Below are 24,747 nucleotides of genomic sequence, written 5' to 3'. Positions count from 1 at the left end.
AATGTGTACGTCATGCCCTGGTCCGAAGTAAGAGAGGGTACGGAAGCCCTCTTCAGATTTGGTTAAATAAATAAGTCAAGTAAATAGATAAAATGAAAATAATCATAGGACAGGCAGATACAAAAGTAAATTACACTTAATAGTCAAATATATTAAAAACTGCTTATAAAACCCTGGTTCGACCAATACCTGAAATTTGTTCTTCTGTCTAAGACCGTTACCAGGCAGCATTCCTGGACTAAGTAAAGTCGATACAAGTAAGAATGGCGCTTTTCGTCATATGTTCGTAGTACTCACGAACGCGCCAGGCAAATGCTCATCCAACTACGGTGTTAAAAGACAGAAGAAAGTCTCTATGGATCAGCTATTAGTTTACTGTTGCAGTTCGGAATGTGTATGATCTTAGAAGGATCAAAAAAGTATATTGTGTCTTTTTACATACAATTAACGAGAATACCATGATGGCTAAATTAGAGAGATACAAGGCTATACAATGCCCCCCGCAGCCTTAGCGAGAATCTCCCATCCCTCACACCATTTAGGGCAGTGCAGTGGCAAACGAAATCGTTGTTCCCCCCTCGCTCCCCCTCTCCCTCCCCCCTCCACCACGCCACTCACTACAAGATGGCTTGTGGAGAATGGATGTGGATGTAGTTATAAGTATATGATTTGAGAAAACCGTTCTGTTTTCGGATTACAATAATTTATTATATGGAAACAATTTCAATTAATATTTTATGTACTTTGTTTGTGCTTCAGGTTTGGAGCTGACAGACATCAGACATCGTACGACCCTGAACTATTTTTCAAGCTGTTGCTTGGGAGTGGGCTTCATGGCTGCTGGCTTCCTTAGTTGGCTTCTGCGCAACTGGAATTACTCTATGTATTGTACAGCAGCGCTTTTCTTTGTGCTAATTTTACTTTCCAGGTAATATGAACCATGGGAATTTAAGGAAATTGTAATGTATTCCCAATACGCATAATTGTGACGATGATATACTTGGAGTGCCCTGTTTAACATCACGTTCCATCAGGAATCCTCAAGGTTTCACGGTGTACAGGGTGATTACAATTAAACATTAAAACCGCTGTAGAAATAACATCTCTTGTCAGAATGACGTCCAAATGCAACACTATTGCGAAGCGTAAAGAAGATAGCAACCTGGAATGGGTGAGGCCTCTTACAGGCAGGAAAGCTTGATATTGTGGAGAGAGAAATGGCTCTTCATGAGGTAGACATACCTGGACTCAGTGAGACTCAATGGAGAAGATGTGACCACTTCATGACTGAAGGAAAGGATATGAGTAGAAATGGCGTTGCTATAGTGATTCCTAAGAACGTCTGCAGTGCTGTCATGGGGTATAAGCCGGTTTGCGACAGAATAATCTCCGTTAAAATAAAAGCTCCTCCGTGCAGTATCAACATCATTCAGGTGTACGCTCAAACATAATTTTTATCAGACATAGAAATAGATGAATTCTATGAGCTGCTGGAAAATACCTTCAGAAATATACCCAAAAAGGTAATATAAGTCATCCAATGTGGCTTGAATGCAAAGATAGGTGAGATTGTAGGTGACGGGCACATGAGATCTGTGGTTGGACTTCACGACTTGGGAATGAGAATGAAAGTGGGGAGCGGCTTATCTGCATGTAATACCCTCTTTCAACATCATCCACGGTGTCGATACGCATACATTTCTCCAGGGGCTAGGGTTAGAAATCAGATTTCATTCTGGTGAGACAACGCTGGCGTACTTCGGTCCTAGATTGCAAGACCTATCCTGGAGCAGACCGTGGCAGGGACCATATCATGCTGTATATGAAAATGAAGATAAAACTCAAAGCGACCAGCCAGCCGGTGTGCCCGAGCGGTTCTAGGCGCTTCAGTCTGGAACCGCGCGACAGCTTCGGTCGCAAGTTCTAAACCTGCCTCGGGCATGGGCGTGTGTGATGTCCTTAGGTCAGTTAGGTATAAGTAGTTCTAGGCCACTGATGACCTCAGATGTTAAGTCCCATAGTGCTCAGAGGCATTGAACGATTGGAAGAAGCCAAAATGAAAAGCGCAAGGCAGATTCGTCTGACAGATAATCTCAAAGAATCTGGAGATAGAATGAGACAAAGCCTCCCAAAATGAAGAGGAAGGAGTAACTCCTAAAAATGGGACAAAATGAAAGAAATTACAGTTAATCCCCCCCTGAATCGAAGAATCCCTCGATTTTGAACAAAGCTCTACTATTAATTAAAGAAACGTGGCATACAAACCACTCAAGATGAAGAAATTAGATTTCATTCTGGTGAGACAACGCTGGCGTACTTCGGTCCTAGATTGCAAGACCTATCCTGGAGCAGACCGTGGCAGGCACCATATCATGCTGTATATGAAAATGAAGATAAAACTCAAAGTGACCAGCCGGCCGGTGTGCCCGAGCGGTTCTAGGCGCTTCAGTCTGGAACCGCGCGACAGCTACGGTCGCAAGTTCTAAGCCTGCTACGGGCATGGGCGTGTGTGATGTCCTTAGGTTAGTTAGGTATAAGCAGTTCTAGGGCACTGATGACCTCAGATGTTAAGTCCCATAGTGCTCAGAGGCATTGAACCATTGGAAGAGACCATAATGAAAAGCGCAATGCAATTCGTCTGACAGATAATCTCAAAGAATCTGGAGATAGAATGAGACAAAGGCTCCAAAAATGAAGAGGAAGGAGTAACTCCTAAAAATGGGACAAAATGAAAGAAATTACAGTTAATCCCCCCCTGAATCGCTCGATTTTGAACAAAGCTCTACTATTAATTAAAGAAGCGTGGCATACAAACCACTTAAGATGAAGAAGAATACAAAGAACATTCGCGCAAAGTACAGCGCAGCTGCCGAATCGACAAGACACAGTATCTCACCAGTATTTGTGACGCTATAGAACAGCATGAAACACTAAATGAAACACATGACCTATTCAAGAAAATTAACAGCATCACCTCAGAGTTCAAATCACACACGTGGATGGTAGAAGATACAGGTAGCACTATTTTTAGTGACAAGCATTTAACAATAGCTGGGAGGAATCAACACTGTGAAACACTGTACTGCAAAGGAAACAACATCGAAGAAGAGAACATTTGTAATGAATCAGATAAAGAGCCTGATATTCTGCACAGTGATATCGAAAATGTCATCAAGCATCTGAAAAACAACAAATCTCCTGGTATATTTCCAAGCAAATGCTGACTGCGATTGGAGAGGAAGGCATTCATGCTCCACATTTAATATTTAATAGGTGTGGAAAACGGGCGAATGGCCTGAAGTCTGGGCTACATCTGTTCTAAAACCTCTACACAGGAAAGGATCAGTTAGGGACTGCTTCAATTACAGGACCACAGCATTAATATCACATGCTGGTAAAGTCCTCCTTCATATAATAAATCAAGCCAAAAAATTTTAGGCAGTCTCCGATTTCCACAGAGCAAGCGGGTTTCGCGTCAGGTAAAGGTACTCGAGAGGCAGTCTTGAACTTAAGGCAGATAATTGATAACATGTTATGTGCCCCTGCCTACATGTGCTTCCTACATTATGAGAATGTCTTCTTTGATTGTGTCATGTGGGACAAGCTGTGTTGCATGTGCTCTACAAGTGTGGGGTTACAAAATACGTGGTATCTTTATTGAAAGGTCTTTATAATAGCCATACCGCAACCATAAAAGTAGATGGTGAATACTCGGAATTTTTCGATGTGACAAATGGCGTCTGAAAATGTTGCATGTTGTCACCTCAGCTCTAAAATGTCTATGCAGACCGTGTAATCAGGAAAGCGCTGGATGGCTGGGACGGTGGAAATTCAATTGGCGGAACGAAAGTCAACAATTTACGCTTCGCTGATGATACTACACTCATAGCAGGAAGTGAGGAAGACCTCCGTAATCTGTTCTCAAGAGTGAAAGATATTAGTCTGAACTTAGGCCTAGAGATAAACATGAAAAAACCGAACTAATGCTTATAAATCGACAAGGCATCGATCAAAACCAAGTTACAGAATGCTCAGGAAATACTGAGATAGTGAGTGATTACGTATATATAGACTCGCTGATCGATTGCGCAGAAAAGTGTGATAAAGAGATACAACGACGAATCATCCTTGGCCTAGCCGTAATGGTCAAACTCACTAAGGTATGGCAGAATCGGGCAATATCCAAGACAACGTAGATGCGCTTGGTTGAAGCACTGGTGATTCCTGTATTCGTATGTGATGCGAGACCTGGACCGTGAAATGTAGTGATAAGAGCCGCATTGATGCCTTCGAGATGTGGTGTTGGCGGAGGATGCTACGGGTACCGTAGACAAAAAGAAAGATTCAATGACAGAAGAAGGAAAGGGGGTAATTTAGAGAAGATCATCGTGCAGGGAGGATCAATCGAAGAAGATTACCGGCCTGACTCTCCACATCATATTAAGAAAGGCCGAAGATCGCTGTGGATGGAGATATCTGTCTGAAGTTTCAACTACGTAAGAATGAATGATGAAATCAGATCAGGACACTCAGCAATGACTAAAACGACTAATGAGAGAGAGATCATCGGAGAAAGACAAAACGTGTGGCACAAGATAATAAATAGTTAAAAAAGTAGCAATACATGGCGCTGTAAGCATCATAATTTAATAGTGGTCGACAACAAATGGCAAATAATCATACAACAATGCCTAAGGTGTACGTTTGGCGTTAAACACACTAGCGTACTCAGTGTGCAAGGGTGTACAGGTGTGGTCCTGTTAGTGACGCAAACCCATCCGCCACGGCAAGATCATATCACATTGAATGGGAAAACTCTGTTCTTAATTTCCCGAGGCCAAAAACTACATAAAATAGACAAATCAATCGGTTTTTAATCGTCTTGAGGCCAGAAACCGCATAAAAACCATGAATCAAACTGAAATCGGAGTATTAATTTCCAAGTGACTAGCGCAAAACAGGTTCAATATGCTGTCCACCGTTTTCTGCAACACTTTTAAATCGAGAACAGCATGTTCCACAACTGATCGAAGTGTTTCCGGGCTGACCTTAACAATGTGTTGCTCAATGCGTACCTTCAATGCAGTTACCTTTGCAGTCGGAACACTGAACACAAAATTTTTCAGGTAGCCCTACAGCCAGAAGTCACACGGATTAAAATCAGATGATCTGGACGGCCAGGCTGAACGGAAATAGCGACAGATAATTCTAGTATTTTTGACATGGCGCTTCAGCAGCTTCTTAACTGGATTTTCAATGTGCGGAGGTGCGCCACCGTCCATAAAAATGATCGCAACCACATATCCTTGCTGTTGTAGACCTGAAATGACGTGGTTGTGCAAAAGGCACTCATAGCCCTTACCAGTGACGGTACAGGTAACAGGACCGGAAGCAGCTGTCTCTTCACCAAAATATGGCCCTATGATAAATGGCGCCGTAAACCCGCACCGCGACCTTTTCAGGATGAAGGGGTACTGATTGATTTGTATGTAGATTTTCCGTTGCCTATATTAGACAATTCTGTTATTATGTGCTCCCTGCCGCCGTTGGATAAGCAGCTGGCAGCAGCAAGTCGTATACTCCTAGCTCACTCATTTGTTACATAGTTTAATTCTTAATTTCTTTGCGTGTTTTTGGTACTTGCATTGTTTAATTCATAAATTTCGGGAGTATTATAGTATTTAAGAGTTTTAGCATCACGTTTAAGTACCTGTATAGTGTAAAATCGCGTAGTCTCCTTCCGCCGCCAAGCAGTGTGTCAGCAGTGCGCAAGTAGCAGCATTACTGCATTTACTAGGCAACCTTGTATTTTAATAACCGTTTAAATTTTGTGTCGATTTGTTTGTGCTCTCTGTAGATTAATTCAGACGTTCTTTGACCAACAGATTTTAGCATGGATAGGGACTGCAACTGCTGTGTTCGGATGCATGCTGAGTCGGCATCCCTTCGCTCTGAGCTTCAGGCAGTGTAGGCTTCGGTCACACAGCTTGAGGCTGTTGCCAATGGGCATCACTGTGGGGGTCCGGATGGTGGTTTGTCGGGGACCGCCAGCTCGTCCCACGCATCCCCCGATCAGACTACGACTGTGGCTGCCCGGGATACTGCCCTCATTGAGGCTGATCCCTCACCTGTGGTAGAGTGGGAGGTCGTCTCGAGGTGTGGCAGAGGGTGAAAGACATTCCAGAGGGCTGAACCGAAGACCACTCCAGTTTATCTGACGAACCGGTTTCAGGCTATGTCTCTGGCTCATACTGATGTTCTGCCGGAGATGGCTTCTTGTCCTGTTCCAGAGGTTGCCCCTCAGTCTGCAAGATCAGTTCAGTCGCAGAGGATGGGCTTACTGGTAGTTGGGAGTTCCAACGTAAGGCGCGTAATGGGGCCCCTTAGGGATAAGTCAGCAAGAGAGGGGAAGAAAACCAATGTGTACTCCGTGTGGATACCGCGGGGAGTCATTCCAGATGTGGAAAGGGTCCTTCCAGTTACCATGAAGGGTACAGGGTGCACCCATGTGCAGGTGGTCGCTCATGTCGGCACCAATAATGTTTGTCGCTATGGATCGGAGGAAATCCTCTCTGGCTTCCGGCGGCTATCTGACTTGATGAAGACTGTCAGTCTCGCTAGTGGGATGAAAGCAGAGCTCACCATGTGCAGCATCGTCGACAGGACTGACTGCGGACGTTTGGTACAGAGCTGTGTGGAGGGTCTGAATCAGAGGCTGAGACGGTTCTGCGAATGTGTGGGCTGCAGCTTCCTCGACTTGCACCATATGGTGGTGGGGTTTCGGGTTCCGCTGGTTAGGTCAGGAGTCCACTACACGCAGCAAGCGGCTGCACGGGTAGCAGGGGTTGTGTGGTGTGGACTGGACGGTTTTTTATGTTAGATGGCCTTGGGCAAGTACAGAAACGGCAACATCCTCAAAGGGTATGGGGCAAAGTCAGGACATGCGGGGACAAAGCAGCAATCGGTATTGTCATTGTAAACTGTCGAAACTGCATTGGTAAAGTACAGGAACTTCAAGCGCTGATAGAAAGCACCGAAGCTGAAATCGTTATAGCTACAGAAAGCTGGCTGAAGCCAGAGATAAATTCTGCCCAAATTTCTACTAAGGTAAAGACGGTGTTTAGAAAGGGTAGAGTGCATGCAACTGGTGTTGGCGTGTTTGTCGCTGTTAGTAGTAGTTTATCCTGTAGTGAAGTAGAAGCGGATAGTTCCTGTGAATTATTATGGTGGGAGGCTACACTCAACAACCGAGCTAGGTTAATAATTGGCTCCTTTTACCGACCTCCAGACTTATCAGCATTAGTGGCAGAACGACTGAGAGAAAATTTGGAATACATTGGACATAAATTTTCTCAGCATGCTATAGTCTTAGGCGGAGATTTCAATTTACCAGGTATAGACTGGGACACTCAGATGTTTAGGACGGGTGGTAGGGACAGAGCATTGAGTGGCATTATAATGAGTGCACTATCCGAAAATTACCTCGAGCAATTAAACAGAGAACCAACTCGTGGAGATAACATCTTGGACCTACTGATAACAAACAGTCCCGAACTTTTCGACTCTGTAAGCGCATAACAGGGAATCAGTGATCAGAAGGCCGTTGCAGCATCCCTGAGTATGGAAGTTAATAGGAATATAAAAAAAGAGAGCAAGGTTGGTCTGTTCAGCAAGAGTAATAGAAGGCAGATTTCAGACTACCTAACAGATCGAAACGAAAATTTCAGTTCCGACACTGACAATGTTGAGTGTTTATGGAAAAAGTTTAAGGCAACTGTAAAATGCGTTTTAGACATGTACGCGCCAAGTAAAACTGTGAGGGAAGGGAAAACTCATCGTGGCTCAACAACAAAGTTAGGAAACTACTGCAAAAGCAAAGAGAGCTTCACTCCAAGTTTAAACGCAGCCAAAACCTCTCAGACACACAGAGGCAAAACGATGTTAAAGTTAGCGTAAGGAGGGCTATGCGTGAAGCGTTCAGTGAATTCGAAAGTAAACTTCTATGTACCGACTTCACAGAAAGTCCTAGGAATTTCTGGTCTTGCGTTAAATCAGTAAGTGGCTCGAAACAGCATATCCAGACACTCCAGGATGAGGATGGCATTGAAACAGAGGATGACACGCGTAAAGCTGAAATAATAAACACCTTTTTCCAAAGCTGTTTCGCAGAGGAAGACCGCATTGCAGTTCCTTCTTTAAATCCTCGCTCAAACGAAAAAAATGACTGACATCGAAATAAGTGTCCACGGAATAGAATAGCAACTGGTATCGCTCAACAGAGGAAAGTCCACTGGACCTGACGGGACACCAATTCGTTTCTACACAGAGTACGCGAAAGAACTTCCTCCCCTCACAGCTGTGTGCCGAGGGTCTCTAGAGGAACTGAAGGCTCCAAGTGATTGGAAAAGAAAACAGGTAGTCTCAGTCTTCAAGAAGGGTCATCGAGTAGATGAGCAAATCTATAGACTTATATCTCTGACGTCGACCTGTCGTAGAATTTTAGAACATATTTTTTGCTCGGGTTTCATGTCGTTTTTGGAAACCCATAATCTACTCTGTAAGAATCAACATTGGATTCCGGAAACAGCGATCTTGTGAGACCCAACTCGTTTTATTTGTTCATGAGACCCACAAAATATTAGATACAGGCTACCGGGTAGATGCTATTTTCCTTGACTTCCGGAAGGCGTTCGATACAGTTCCGCCCTGTCGCCTGATAAACAAAGTAAGAGCCAACGGAATATCAGACCAGCTTTGTGGCTGGATTGAAGAGTTTGTAGCCAACAGAACACAGCATGTCGTTATCAATGGAGAGGCGTGTACAGGCGTTAAAGTAACCTGTGACGTGCCTTAGGGGAGTGTTATGGGACCTTTGCTTTTCACAATATATATAAATGACCTAGTTGATAGTGAACAGAGAAGTTGCAGCATTAGAAAATTGTAGCGAAATGCCGGAAGATCTGCAGCGGATAGGCACTTGGTGCAGGGAGTGGTAACTGACCCTTAACATAGATAAATGTAACGTATTTCGAATACGTAGAAAGAAGGATCCTTTATTGTATGATTATATGAGAGCGGAACAAACACTGGTAGTAGTTACTTCTGTAACATAACTGGGAGTATGTCTGTGGAACGATTGGAAATTGAATGATAATATAAAATTAATTGTTGGTAAGGCGGGTACCAGGGAGAGTCCTTATAAAATGTAGTCCATTAACAAAGTAGGTGGCTTACAAAACATTCGTTCGACCTATTATTGAGTATTGCTCATCAGTGTGGGATCCGTACCAGATCGGGTTGACGGAGGAGATGGAGAAGATCCAAAGAAGTCGGCGCGTTTCGTCGCAGGGTTATTTGGTAACCGTGATAGCGTTACGGAGATGTTTAACAAACTCAAGAGGCAGACTCTGCAAGAGAGGCGTTCTGCATGACGGTGTAGCTTGCTACCCAGGTTTCGAGAGGTTGCTTTTCTGGATGAGGTATCGAATATATTGCTTCCCTCTACTTATACCTCCCGAGGAGATCACGAATGTAAAATTAGAGGGATTCGAACGCGCAAGGAGGCTTTCAGACAGTCGTTCCTCCCGCGAACAGAAAAGGGAGGTAATGACAGTGGCACGTAAACTGCCCTCAGCCACACACCATTGGGTGGCTTGCGGAGTATAAATGTAGATGTAAATGTAGACGTATCCTTTCAGATGGAAGTAGGCTTCGTCGGTCCACAAACTATTTCACGGCAAATCATTGTCCACTTCCATGCGAGCAAGTAATACTACAGGAAAGGTCTCTCTTGCTGGCAGGTCAACAGGAAGCAACTCGTGCACATGGGTCATTTTGAATCAATGCCAACGAAGAATGGTTCGCAGGATTTGAAGCACTTTGCTAAGGGGTATGTCCAGTTTTCCGGCAATTCTCCCTGCACTACACGTTTCCAAATCAGCACCTGTCTCCTCCTGCAATGCTGTAGCCACTGCTTCCACTGACGTCGAATCAATTCGTTTCCTCCCTCTACCTAGTTGCGCACCAAAAATAATCTGTGTTTTCGAATTTTCGAATCATTTCTCCAGAACGACCAGAACCGTGGCAGTCATCGGACCAACGCCTTTTTTCAAGCCCTTTCTGTGTCCGTAACTTCTGCAGAGCTACGTGTGCACAGTCATCATTCTTGTAATGCAGCTTTACAAGCAGAGCGCGATCCTGCATTGAGACAGTCAAAGCGAACGTTGCTGACGTGAAAGGAAGAAAAGCCGTGTCCCGAGGTGTTTATACAAATTTCAACGGGTTTTGCGTAGGACAGGTGTTTTCATATACGTATTATGACACATGCAATGCCGTATGTTGATCAATTTTCACAGGTTTTTTCTTCTGCCCAACGTTTTTCCCCTTATACGATAATATCCCGTTGGAATTTGACGTCATTCTGCCCATTTGTGTTATTTCTACAGTGATTTGAAAGTGTAACTGCAATTATAATCACACTGCACATCTCTTACGCCTTCTCAATTATTATCGCTATTATAAAAGTGTAGTTTTGTGTCCGTTTATGTTCTGCAGGAAATATGTACTGATATTGATATTGTTGTAGTGACAAAACAAAATGAAAAACTACTGTTTGTAGTTGTTTTCATTGTCGGAAAAAATCATGGAATTAATCTCAATCCCGTAGTATATACTTGTTAATTGTGTGTTCTTAGAATCGGTATTTCGTGTTTTCCTTTTGGGAGCACAGATGAATAATTTTTGTGGTTGTTGAGCAATTGAACACGATTCGTTTAGCTTTCCATGAGAGAACATAATCATTTTAAATTCACTTCCCAACAATGGAAAGATTTATCTTGATATTTATTGATACCATTGATATATAATACTATTTCATGCACGGTAGTTGACTGGAGTTGTGTTTGTGCTGTGACTAGAGCCAAGACTTTTACTTTTCCGAGTACAATTTTGGCTTGTGTGTGGTTCTTCTGAAAATTTTTGGCAGGTTTTGGAAGTATCTAGACAGTTTTTTTGCGAGGGAACCAAATAGGGAATGATTAGTATTGTTACAACATACCCTCCGCCACGCACAGCCTGGTGCCTTGCAGGTTACGTATGTAGATGTAGATGTGAAAGGGTTGTGTGAGAGAGCAATGTGCTGACTTGAACTGCAGGGTCTCACCTACATTTTTAATTAATTAATGTAGTAGCTAAGCTCTTTATGCCTTTGAATGCAAACGGAAGTCTACATGGCGAATTTAAGTTACAATGACGGGTAAAATAAAATACCAAAAACTAAAAGGTAGAGTAATTAAATTTCTTCAATAATTTTGTCTAGATAACATATTTTAGAGATTGATATTCCCAGATTACGTGGTAATGGAAGCACGAGATCACCTATTGCATATATATAGTACTGGTACGACAAAAACCGGTTAAAATGCCAGTAAGTTTAATGCAAGAGTGGAAACGAGCATACATTGTGTTCTACAGGTGCCAGATGTCAGTTTGTGGGATGGAGTTCCATGTCTGTTGCATTATTGCAGTTGGTCGATCAGTACAGGGACAGTTAATGCCGTCCGTGGATGAAGCAGAATTGTTGTAAAATGACGTCCCATACGTGCTCGACTGGAAGTAGACCTGCAGATAGAGCAGGCCAAGGCAACGTGTAAACACATGTTGGGTTAAAACAGTGGTATGTGGGTGAACGTTATCCTACAGGGGATCAGCCCCTGCAATGCTTTTAATGAACGGCAGCACAATAAATCGAATCACCAAACTTGCACAAAAATTAGAAGCTACTTGCGTGGGATAGCCATGAGAGTGCTCCTCTTGTCATACTAAAACGCACTCAACGAAGACCTTAACTCCGGGTGCAGGTCCAAGGGGTCTAGCATGCACGTAGGTTTTTCGCATGCCCTCAACTGGCTTCCAAATAAGCAATACACGACCGTCACTGGGACAGAGGCAAAACCAGTTTTCAGAAGGAAATACAACAGTTCTCCACCCAACCCTCAAATGAGCTCTCGCCTGATGTCATTGAAGTCGACAATGACGGCGATTTGGCGTCAGTGGAAGACACGTTAGAGGGCGCCTGTCTTGGTGCATTCGTTGAAGTAAACAATACGTAACACCACGTGTCACTGTAGTGCCAGCTGCTTCTCAGATTGCTGACACAGCATGGAAAGAGCGCCGTGCCAAAGTCGATAGTCGTCCCTCTCGGCAGTGCCACGTGACAGTCTGCAACCTGGTGTACTTGCGACCTTACGCTCTCGTGACCTCCGCTACAATCATGTACATTGGCTATATCCCTGCCAAGTCGTCAGTAACATTGCAGGAGGAATATCGAGCTTCTTATAGCCCTATTACATGACATCGTTTGAACTCAATGTGACGTTGATGAGATCGACTATGTCCCCTCAATAGCAGTCTTGACTATCTCAACTCACCATGTCCAATTTTAAAGGTAACTAACATTCACTACCATTACAATGTTTGTTTAAAACAACCCTAAATTGCATCCTCATAGTGGAGCTAAAAACGCCACTCTTATGAGAATGCTGCGAAATTAGAACAGATACCTTTCAAAGGTAGAAACATGCCAACCAAGTTTTTATTTCTTCCCCAAAACCGTTTCTTGGCGTTGCATTTTGTTTCTGTCAGTGCATCTTTCATCCTTGCTGTAGCAACGTGTGTGCCATCGGTTTGAGTCTAAAAGAAACTGACTTTCTGCAGAGAAAGACAGATACGATGATAAGGTGACTAAGCTGTACCTTCTCCTACTGTGAAACTGCTTAAGGATATGATGACTTATCGATAGGTATGACTGTTGAAATTGTGACTGAATTATATCACAGTCCATATCACAGACTGACACACAATATTTTTCGCAAACCTAAGACCAAGACTTTACGGTCTATTTGGGGGAGTAACTCGGGTGCTCGCAGGTGGTTCCCGGAGTCACCGCGGTGGCTGGCGTGCAGAGGTCGCGAGGAGGAAGCTCTGAGGCTGCTGCGCCGTATCGCCGCCACCAACGGCCGGCAACTGCCTCCGTTCGCTCCACGGGTGATGCATACCGTGGGTAAGGCCCAGAGGGACAGGAAGGGCTTCCTCAGCCTCTTCTCCAGCTGGAACGTCTTCAAGAATACCGTGCTGCTCATCACTGCAAGGTACGTGAGGACTGCAAAGAGGTGTACAAAGAACTCCTTTGACATATCACAGCAAATGCTACATAACGCACCGATATTGTAGACAGTTCTATTCTCTTGCAGTTGCAACAGAAGTTGAACTGGTAACACAAATTCATTGTAGACATAAACTGTGCAAGATGGGTGAAGTAAGAATGAAAGATTTCGAGTTTTGTTTGATAATGCCGTCAATGAAACCAAACCATTCTAATAGTGACACTTAGCAAAATTTTCCGTAGACAGCTCTATTTGAGTGTTCCGCACATGTATCCAGGAATCAGTTTTAATGTAATGTGGAGATCGTTTGTAGAGGGATGTTTCACCAGCTTTCAGATATGGCAAATAATATTTCTTCACTGCTGGTAGGAAACGATTAGTTTAATATCGTCGTGAAAAGAAGAGTTCGTTTCCAATGGAAAGAAGACGTGGGAGGTAATGACCTGCCAACTGAAAATACAGAAACGAAGGACATCGGCATGAGTGGGGAGCTACGTCAACAATTAAGAACCAGATTTTATTCCTCTCGGACAACAGTCTTTGATAAATTTCTCCATTAGAACATTTGCGGCATTTGAGTGTAATTAAATTTTAATGTCCAATGTTCTAATTTCGGCTTTGGCGTCTGTCTCAAATGCAATATCTCATCCCTCACCAGAGAGTGAAGATGATACACATAAAGCGGCAGACACATGTCGTCGTCAGACATGATCTGTCTGAAACGTTTCCCTCGTCTGATGCAGTAGTGTAAACCAACAAGACTGCCATAGGTGAACGAACATGCCCAGACAAGAAATACGAAACATCTACATCTCTACTGTGCAAGCAAACTACGGTGTATGGTCTAGCCTACTTAGTGGACCACTGTCATTTTTTCACTTTCCTGTCTCGGTTGCAAATGGTTCACGGGAAAGGCGACTACTGGTATGCCCTGTTATGGGGGCAAATATCATTAGATTTGTCTTCATGGTTTTCATCGATGAGACAATATATTGGTCGGTTCGTCAAGGATAGTACGTTCTCGGCACCGCAATAGTATACCACACCGTGATCCAGAACGCCTCTCTTACAGCCTATGCCATCTGAGTTGGCTGAGCATCTCCGTGATGTTTTTGCAATTAGTAAATGAATCTGTAATTAAACACGCTTCCTAAATTACCCCATAGAGAAATGCTTTCGATCTTCTCCATCTCCTGATCCATGATTCCTGGAACAGATTCTACGTTGACAAGCTACATTAAATTATTACTCGAAACAGAGTTTTGTACGCTACATCCCTTGTAGGTGGACTAAATTTCCTTAAGATTATTTCAAAGAATCTCTGTCGCGCATCTGTGTTGCCTTCTATTAATTACATGTGGCAGTTCCACGAGAAATCGCTCCGTACGTATAACACTACTTTTTTTTATGTGACTCTTTCCAGAGACTGTTATGCAATAGTGTAATTATACAATAATAGGGATATCTCTTTATTTGCGCACAGTACGCCAGTTAATTCATTTTGAGGGCCAAATTCCCATCGCTACCTCAACCGTCGATTATCCGTAGGACTTCTTACTTTTCGCAACCAATTTCTGCCTTCTCTGCACAATCCTCAATGTAATTCTAACGTTATCCGATACGCCATCTACATATAATGCGAAAAGTAATGGTTTTGAACATTGCCTTGCAGTACGACTTAGTTTTGAGTTAAAAATGTACATAATCAGTGACGTCCTATATTCTGTCTACTGGAAACTCTTCACTCCAATCCTACTTTTAGTTTCCTCACTAGGCAGTAATAGGGACTGTGCTGAACGTCTTTCAGGAATCAAGGTACATGGCATCAGCCTGTGTCTCGTGGACTAACAGAAAGAGTCTCATTTCTCACGAAAGATGCTTTGGTAACCCATGATGATTCCTACGGAAGAGATTTTATACTTCCAGAAACGTCACAATACGTCTGGTTAAAACATATTCCAAAATACTACAATAGACTGACGTCAGTGATATACATACGACGGCCATTTTTAAAGTAAGGACCGATTTGTAATTGAGTAAGAGGAACTTTATTTATGAAAGTATATAGCATCTGCATATTTTTTCACTTTTCATCTTGGTCACCGTCAAAACTCACACATTTGTCAAGTCGCGGCACCAGCTTTTGGATCCCATCTTAATAAAACCTTGCGCTTGACCGTTAAACGAGCTAGTAGTATTCTTGCAGATTAAAACTGTGTGCCGGACCGAGACTCCAACTCCGGACCTTTGCCTTTCGCGGGCAAGTAATAGTTCTGAAGGTTCCCCAGAGAGCTTCTGTAAAGTTAGGAAGGTAGGAGGCGAGGTACTGGCGTAAGTAAAGCTGGGAGGACTGGGCGTGAGTCGTGCTTGGGTGGTTCAGATGGTAGAACACTTGTCCGCGAAAGGCAAAGGTTCCGAGCTCGATCTCGTTCCGGCACACACTTATAATCTTCCAGGAAGTTTCATATCAGCGCACACTCCGCTGCAGAGTGAAAATCACATTCTGGAGCTGGTAACAGTTTCTTTCACATTTTATCATTTTCCCAGCGTTTTTCACCAAGAAATTCCTTGAGTTTCGAAATAGATGAATTTCTGACGGTTTACGTCAGTGCTGCAAGGTGGATGATCAAGTAACATGCAGTGAAAAATGTCCAGTTTTGTCTTTGTTCTTGCCACAACGTGAGTTCGAGCATTGTCACAAAAAAGAACGAAGCCGCTAGAGATCAGTCCCCACCGGCGATTTTCAATAGCGCGCTTTTGCTCTAACCATATTTTACAGTACCTTTCAGCATTTATTACCATTCTCTCCTTGGCAAAAGTCCCAACAGAAGAATGCTTTTCGTCTGAAAACACCTTAGCCGTGATTTATAGGGTTGATAGTGTTTGAATTTTGGTGGTTTCGTTGGAGTGTTTGCATGATGTCACTCATTCTAGAGGAGAGTGCGCAATCCACGTTTCATCAACGGTCACAGTGTGATTCATAAACGGGACAAAACGGACAATGAATGTGCCATTCTCTTCGTTTTGTCTACTTCACTATATATTTTCGACACCCATCTGGAACACGTTTTTTCATAATGAAGTTTGTCAATAACTATTCGGTAAAATATAGATTTTGAAGCTTGTGACAATTTATGATGGAGCTCGTCAATAGTGAAGCGCTTGGTTTGGTGAGTTGCCTAGCCAACTCTTTGTGTCAAGTATTCGTTCATAACAGTGGGCCGTCCACATTCATCCTCATTATGAACATTTGTTCTGCCTTCGTTAAACAGCCTACACCAATATCGAAAATTTTCATCATTCATTATATCTACACTGTAAACATCAAAAAGCTGATGGCGAATTAAAGCAGGAATAACTTTTTTTACGTTTCAGAACGGAATAATAGGGTGGACTTCACAATCGGAGGGATTACTGAGTGATATGGCGACAAACGCAACAATATAATCATTCAACGAACATCGGCAGACAGGTGAAACATCATGGCGGCGTCGCGAGAGCATGCCACAGTGGCCGACAGTGAACAGTCGTCCTGTGACAAGATGCGCCGACACTGTGCGCTGTAGGTTTTTATTTTAAAAATGATGTGCAGCTTTGTGCGTCCGCTCGACGAATCTTCTTGAAAGCGGATGTGACCTGGCCTTATTTTCCAGTCACTAGGAAAGCTTCGCTCCTCCAGCGTCCTATGTCCTCAACATACACTACTGGCCATTAAAAATGCTACACCGAGAAGAAATGCAGTTGATAAACGGGTATTCATTGGACAAATACATTATACTAGAAATTACATGTGATTACATTTTCACGCAGTTTTGGTGCATAGATCCCGAGAAACCACTACACAGACAAACCACTTCTGGTCGTAGTAACGGCCTTGATACGCCTGGGCATTTAGTCAAACAGACCTCTGATGGCGTGTACAGGTACAGCTGCCCATGCAGCTTCAACACAATACCACAGTTCATCAAGGGTAGCGACTGGGGTATTGTGACGAGCAAGTTGCTCGGCCACCATTGGCCACACGGTTTCAATTGGTGAGAGATCTTGAGAATGTGCTGGCCAGGACAGCAATCAAACATTTTCATTATCCAGAAAGGCCCGTACAGGACCTGCAACATGCGGTCCTACATTATCCTGCTGAAATGTATGATTTCGCAGGGATCGAATGAAGGGTAGAGCCACTGGTCGTAACACATCTGAAATATAACGTCCACTGTTCATAGTACCGTCAATGCGAACAAGAGGTGACCGAGACGTGTAACTAATGGCACCCCATACCATCACTCGGGTGATACGCCAGTATGGCGATGACGCATACATGCTTCCCATGTGCATTCACCGCGATGTCGCCTAACACTGATGCGACCATCTTGATGCTTTAAACAGAAACTTGATTCATCCGAAAAAATGACGTTTTGCCATTCCTGCACCCAGGTTCGTCGTTGAGTACACTATCGCAGGCGCTACTGTCTGTGATGCAGAGTCAAGGGTAACGGTAGCCATGGTCTCCGAGCTGATAGTCCATGCTGCAGTAAACGTATCGAACTGATCGTGCAGATGCTTGTCGTCTTGAAAACATCCCCATTTGTTGACTGGGGGGTGAAGACGTGGCTGCACGATCTGTTACAGCCATGCGGATAAGATACCTGTCATCTCGACTGCTAGTGATAGGAGGCCGTTGGGATGCAGCACGGCATTCCGTATTACCCTCCTGAGCCCACCGATTCCATATTATGCTAACAATTGTTGGATCTCGACCAACTCGAGCAGCATTGTCGCCATACGACAAACTGCAATCGCGATAGGCTACAATCCAACCATTATCAAAGACCGAAATGTGATAGTACACGTTTCTCCTCCTCAGTTGGAAACATTCATGTCAGCACATTGTAGGTGTCGCCACCGGCGCCAACCTTGTGTGAATACTCTAGAAAGCTAATCATTTACATAACAGAGCGTCGTCTTCCTTTCGGTTAAATTTCGGGTCTGTAGCACGTCATCTGCGTGGTCTAGCAATTTTAATGGCCAGTAGTGTAGATTACGAAAAAAAGGTATCATCTCTCATCTTCAGGTGAAGTATAGCGCGTTAGTCTGAGCCCATGATGTTCAATGATATACCTAAATGTATTGAATCGCTGATGCAAAATGTTTAGTCTCGAACAACAAATGAAACATGGCAGAAGTCGTCTCTCACTCGAATCCGCGACACCTCACGCCCATTAAAGGGCCAGCGGAACCACTGCCGTTCAGCAAATGTGGTACTTGTTTCAGGCTAGTTCAGGTGACATTTTTAATTGCTTGATTTACACGGTGATATTACGACTACCCGATTACCAAGAAGCACACAAAGCAGTGAAAACGTGACGATTCACCAATGCTACAAACGTGAGACTCAAACATGATATGCAAAAGGCGTGTGTAGAGAAGTCAAACACAGGTCAACAAACTGACATCAACCGCTTCGTTGTCCGATATTGCTTGTCGTGTACTGGCAGAAAATTGGAGAAAGCGAAGTGGTTGGCCTTTGTTGAAGTTCTGTCTACTGGAGGTAACACCAAAGCGTCTGCGGTTGGTTGGGCTTGTGTCTCATGTCCTAGTGTAGACGTCAGGTTAAATGTTCGCTTGTTGAGTAGCAATTTGCTGTGTCTCTGGAATGGTTGTGTACTTAAGTTTTCGAGGACAGCCTTCAGAAACACTTCGTACGATATATTTACAGGTTTCCATTTTTGACAAGAGCATCGCCGGAAACTGTGCAATGCATATGTTAAACTGTAATAGATCGCCTTTAGATTAAAAGAGTGATACTGGTCAATAAAAGATATGCAGTTCGACTTGCGGCTGTCATGAAAAAATTTAAACAGTCTCTGTTTTCCCTGTAGGCAATACCTGCTCTCGATACCAGTGTGTGTGTATTGTGATTTAAAATACTGTATTATGGAGTGAATTAAATACGATACACTTTCATCGTAAAGAGGATGTTTATGGGCACCTAAGAATCGTTTTTATTGAAACTAAAAGTTAAGGGGGTACGCCGACTTGTTGCAGGAGAGGCCCTACAGGACATTAGAATTTCCACTGTCTATACGTGTTCAAATAAATTCATAAAACTTTGTCAGCATAATCAGGAAGGATTCAAGATTCACACTCATAGCAGTGGAAGTTAAAAAAAATAAGAAAATGAATTTTTTAGATATGAATTTTCACCATTTATGCACTTACCACATTTGTTGCTTCAAGTACACTTTTCTCCATAACAAAGAAAGATTTTTCGATGAATTTTGCACAGCATACAAAGCATACTTATAGGTATTTCATTTACAAAAAAAAAAAAGAATGCGCTGTTACCTTTTAGACCTCATATTTAGAGGAACCTTAAATTTTTATAATTAATTATCTCAATTTTAAGCACAGTTTTTAATGGATTTGGAAAATTGTAGTGTTTCTTCCAACGTAAGTATTGTTTGTATGCTCTGCAAAGAATCTCTCATTGTTATGGAGAAAAGTGTATCTATAGCAACAAATGCTGCCAAAAGTAAGTGAAAAAATGATGAAATTTCACATGTCAGAAAAATTTATTTTGCTATGTTTTTGAACTTCCACTGCTATGAGTGTGAGCCCTGAAACCTTCCTGGTCATGCTAACAATACTTTATGAATTTATTTTTAAAAGTATAGACAGTGGAAACTAAAATGTCTCCTGCTCCAAGTCGGCCTGTTTGACGTCCTACATCCCTTAATCGTTTAGAGGGGAGCAAGTGCGCAATGAGACGGAATTTTGTATGGTGTGAAGAAGAAAATGATGTCTTTATTGACACCTTTTCGCCGTGAATGACAAAGAGAAACGAAGAACATTGGGAGTGACTATTAATCATCGTGTTGCCGTTGCAGCACTCTTAAAACAAGTTGTCACCTCTGAAAATTTTTGGCGCCTACACAATTTAATCACAATTCGAAATCTTCGGCTTTTGAAAAAAAAATTATAAAAGAGCCCACATTCCAGTTCGGTGTTAAGACACAGAGTTATTTTCACCCATCACATTGCTTCCCACATTTTACAAGAGAGATCCTCCACCGGTGACGTTTCTTCTTCTGCTTTTCCCCTGACGGTCAGCTTCTTGCAGTAAAGTAAATGCAGAAATTTCAGTGACTGCTATATCTTAACGGCCAGTAAAATTATCAATAATTTGCTGCTTTACAACAACAACAAAACGGGAAGAACGCCGTCCGGTTATGCAAAATTCCCTTGGCTATAAGATCTTGATTTGGTGAGTATGAAAATCCGAACGACAATGCTCCAGCGACCAACGTTTGACCGAATCAAATGTCTGTTGTTTGTTGGCCTTCGTTGGCGCATTAAGAAGACGTTAAAGACTTTTTCGGAAAGTCGTGATTTGATGGTACCAGAGTATGCTCCTAGGGGCACAGCATCACAAGTACAAAATACGGAAATCTTGTGACGGTGTTATTGCAAGTTCTAGGCGCTACAGTCTGGATCCGCGCAACTGCTACGGTCTCTGGTTCGAATCCTGCCTCGGGAATGGATGTGTGTGATGTCCTTAGGTTAGTTAGATTTAAGTAGTTCTAAGTTCTAGGGGACTGATGACCACAGAAGTTAAGTCCCATAATGCTCAGATCCATTTGAACCATTTGTTATTGCAGACTGTCAAAGCGTAGCTGCGCGGTGTGACGTCTCAGTAGTTTTTGCTCTCAAACAACGCCTCAGCTCTTTCAACATAGAGCACAGTCATATATGGTGGGAGTGCATAAATTACTGATGAAAATGTACAGGAATATACTGAGGTGACGTAACTCATGGGATACCGGCATGCACACGAGCGGATGTCGGTAGTATCGCATACACAAGGTAAAACACGGCAATGCATTTCCGAAAGTGTCATTTTTACTCATGTGACTCACGTTTAAAGCTTGCCGACGTGATTATCCTGCACGACGAGAATTAACAGACTCTGATCATGGAATGGTATTGGGATAAGAAGCAAGGGACGTTCGATTTCCAAAATCGTTACTGAATTCCGTATAACAAGTTCCAAAGAGTCAAGAGAGTGCCGGAATACCACAATTCAGGCACTGCCTCTCACCACCGATACTTCACGAATGAGAGCAGCGGCGTTTTCTTAGAGTTATCAGTGGTATTACACAAGCAACACTGCGTGCAAAAAAGAACATTGAAATCAATGTGTGATGTACGACGAACGTATCCATTAGAACAGTGCGACGAAATATGCCGTTAATGGGGTGTGTTAGCACATGTCGCTAGCGCGTTTTCTAAAAGAACGACATCGCCTGCACCGCCTCTCCTGAGCTCTAGATCATGTCGGTTGGACTTTGAACGACTTGAAACTCTTTGCCTGGTCACATGCGACGCGATTTTTATTTGTAACAGCTGATGGTAGGGATTGAGAGCGGCGCAAACGCCTCCATGGGCCAACGTTGTTAACAAACCACTGTGCAACCTGGTGGTAGCTCCATAATGGTGGCTTTAAGCACTATGGGACTTAACATCTATGGTCATCAGTCCCCTAGAACATAGAACTACTTAAACCTAACTAAGGACATCACACAACACCCAATCATCACGAGGCAGAGAAAATCCCTGACCCCGCCGGGAATCGAACCCGGGAACCCGAGCGCGGGAAGCGAGAATTCTACCGCACGACCACGAGCAGCGGACTCCATAATGATGTTGGCTGTGTTTGCATGGACTCGACTGAGTCCGCTGATGCAGGTGAACCGGTCATACAGTGTAAATGGTTATGTTTGTCTACTTGGACATTTACTACATTCCTGGACTTCGTTTACAAACAACGTTGGAGTTCTTATGGATGGCATTGTGCCATGTCACCAGACCACAGTTGTTCGCGATTTGTTTGGAGAAGATTGTGGACAGCTCGCACGGAAAATTTGTCGACATGAATCCTATAGAGCGTTTGTGGCACATAATCGGAATGTCAGTTTGTGCAAAATAACCATTCACCGGCATCACTTACGCAATTATGGACGGTTATAATCGCAGCAAGGCTCAATGCTTGTGCAGGGGACTTCCAACCACTTGTTGAGTCCATCCCACATCGGGCTGCTGCACAACGACGGGATAAAGGAGGTTCAAAACCCATGACTTGGTTTATTTTGAGGTGAGAAATCTGTCTTTGTTACTGACACTGGTACTGGAAAATTAAACTTATTAACTATGATGTAATGAACAGTCAAGTAAATGCGTCACATATTGCTCAGGAAAAAATAAGTACAATTCAAACAAGCTTTCCACATAACAGCTAGAAATGGAAGTTATGACCCGGAGAACATGCTATTCACTTTGAGATGCCACACTGCTTCGAGCAGGTCTGCGCACCTACTGACGCAGTTCTCGCTGGTGTTGCTGGCTGGTGGCGTGGGCGTGAATCCCTTCCTGACGGTGGCGGCGCAGGGCGCCGTCCAGCTGCCCTCGGGCTGCGTCGTCCACGTGTGCGCAGCGCGCTTCGGCCGTCGCTGGACCGCTGTGGGCTGTGCCCTGCTGGCAGGGGTCACCTGCGCAGCCACCTTCTTTATGTTGAGGGGTAAGCTGCTGTAGATTGTAAACTTTTCTCTGGATGCTCTGGTTAGTCGTGCAGTATTTCTCCCACAGTATGGGATGGTCTGCTTTCTCTTCTGGCACTTGACTCCTGTTGCACAGTCTGGGAGGCAACGGGTTGTAGTGCTCCTCGGTGATGGTGTGTGTGCTAAATTACATTTACTGCGGTAGCCGACAACGCCTGCTAAAGCGACAGCTGTTTATGAGTGTGTCCAACCTGGGCGGCATGACACTGATACACAGAGATGACAAGTGTATTAAAACGCGTAGAGACAACATAGAGTTCCGCAATCCCGTGTACATTATCAGCTATCTGCAAGTAGTTGTGAGGATGGAAAGTTTAACCAAGTGTTTACCACTCGCACGATAGTTGCCGTCGAAGGTGCAACTGGACCACCACTAGTACAAACGGGTTCTGGTTTTATGGGCTGCTGTTAGCTACCGATGAAAAATTTTAGGTAACACATGTATCACAAGATTTTACATGTTCCACCAGCAAGATAACACCAAAGGTAATCTACTAGTCAATGGAATCAAGCAGAAACTACAAGTCTGATTAGGATGCACTACTTATGTCAATTAAACCCAACTCACTGCGATGTGACCGGAAACTTCGCTTACGTAACCCAATACTCCAACGCTGATACCATGGGTTTATCTTTTTCCCAGCCTGAAAACTATCCAACGTGGAGTTTAAGAGTTCCCTTTAATAGAACTCCACTGAAGCAATCAATCTAGACTGAACACTCTTAGCTACCAGTTTCAGTTACTTTAATTTTCGTAATTTAACGTGTTGACTGAGCGTTGCTAGTCAGAGATTATTAACCCTATACAGTCACTACACAGCAGCTCTATCCTTGCTTATTTCTTTTTACGAACACACACAATGTATACCGTAATGCTATTTGCACACTATCAATGATAATGGTTTATGCCACAACGTTCAAAGTTTATTAATTTCCCATAACGTAAATTTTTTCACTTTTTGTCACTTAATCAGTCAGATAAAAACCTCTTTCACATACTTTAAGCCGAACGTTACCTAATTATCGTAATAAACTCTCAGTGTGACTTGTCATTCACTTTAATATTCTTTGCCCTGCTAGTACTTTACTGTTTGATTCACTGCGTAATATTTAACGTTTTTATTTTTCGAGATTCAGAGATTCTGTTATCGTAATTTCAAGTTATGTTATATGGGGAGCAATGATAACACTAGATCCAAATTTTTCCTTTAATATACACAGGGTCTGAGTATCATTTTATTTAGCCATTTTCTTAATTTTTAATGTCTCCACAAAGTTTCGTCAGGCCTGAGTGCTGGTGGTAAACTACTTCCCCACTAAGCGGAAGCTAGTGAAGCAAAAGAAACAAAAAACCTAAGCGTCACCGCCACTTTAAAGTATTATTAACATTGACTCAAATCAAAGCAAATCTCTCCCTCTTCAGGCGTTGACATACGCGGACCATCTATACCAAATTTAAAACACTCAGCACTCACCATTTCAAAGAGACAGTTATCGCTCTGCTCAGTTAATAGGTCTTGGTTCTGTCAGTTTCGTCGGATGAAAAATTACTATTACACCAATTCGAGCGTGTCACCAAGTATCTGGCACAGATTGGTTCTCCCGTTTACATTAATCAAACTAGGACGTCCGTTCTCACAAGAATTACACGACAATCACAGGACGCACTTCAATTTCAGAGTTCTTTCAGCCGGGGATTCTATTACCTTATGACAGCCCTACAATTACTACCAATACAGTCGCACACACACGCCAAAGATTTATCAAATCGTCATTACAAAAGCGGCAACGGCACATGTACCTTTGTGCTTACCCTTATTAAATCAATCACTCACAAAGTCTTCGCGTGAAGGCGATACCAAATACACACAATCAAGATAGAAAAAAACCTCCCTTAGCACGAGATACGGAGCGCCTGATTTTACACTAAGACTAATCAGATGAAAACGCGAGAAAAACCAATCTCTTAG

General features: G+C 43.2%; 1 protein-coding gene across 1 annotated transcript in view; it reads left to right on the top strand.

The window, feature by feature from the left end:
* The window catches only part of LOC126355318 (solute carrier family 22 member 7-like), a 69,879-nt gene extending 47,128 nt beyond the window's left edge, over window positions 1-22,751 (top strand). The window contains exons 5-7 of the mRNA XM_050005611.1: window positions 760-883; window positions 12,927-13,148; window positions 22,523-22,751. Of these exons, the coding sequence (XP_049861568.1) occupies window positions 760-883; window positions 12,927-13,148; window positions 22,523-22,751 (575 nt within the window). The remainder of the gene's footprint in view (window positions 1-759; window positions 884-12,926; window positions 13,149-22,522) is intronic.
* The last annotated feature ends 1,996 nt before the right edge of the window (window positions 22,752-24,747 follow it).

The sequence above is a fragment of the Schistocerca gregaria genome, chromosome 3 (assembly GCF_023897955.1).
Source record: "Schistocerca gregaria isolate iqSchGreg1 chromosome 3, iqSchGreg1.2, whole genome shotgun sequence".
Lineage (NCBI taxonomy): Eukaryota > Metazoa > Arthropoda > Insecta > Orthoptera > Acrididae > Schistocerca > Schistocerca gregaria.
Note: the sequence above shows the minus strand (reverse complement) of the source record. Positions and strands in the feature narration are given on the sequence as shown.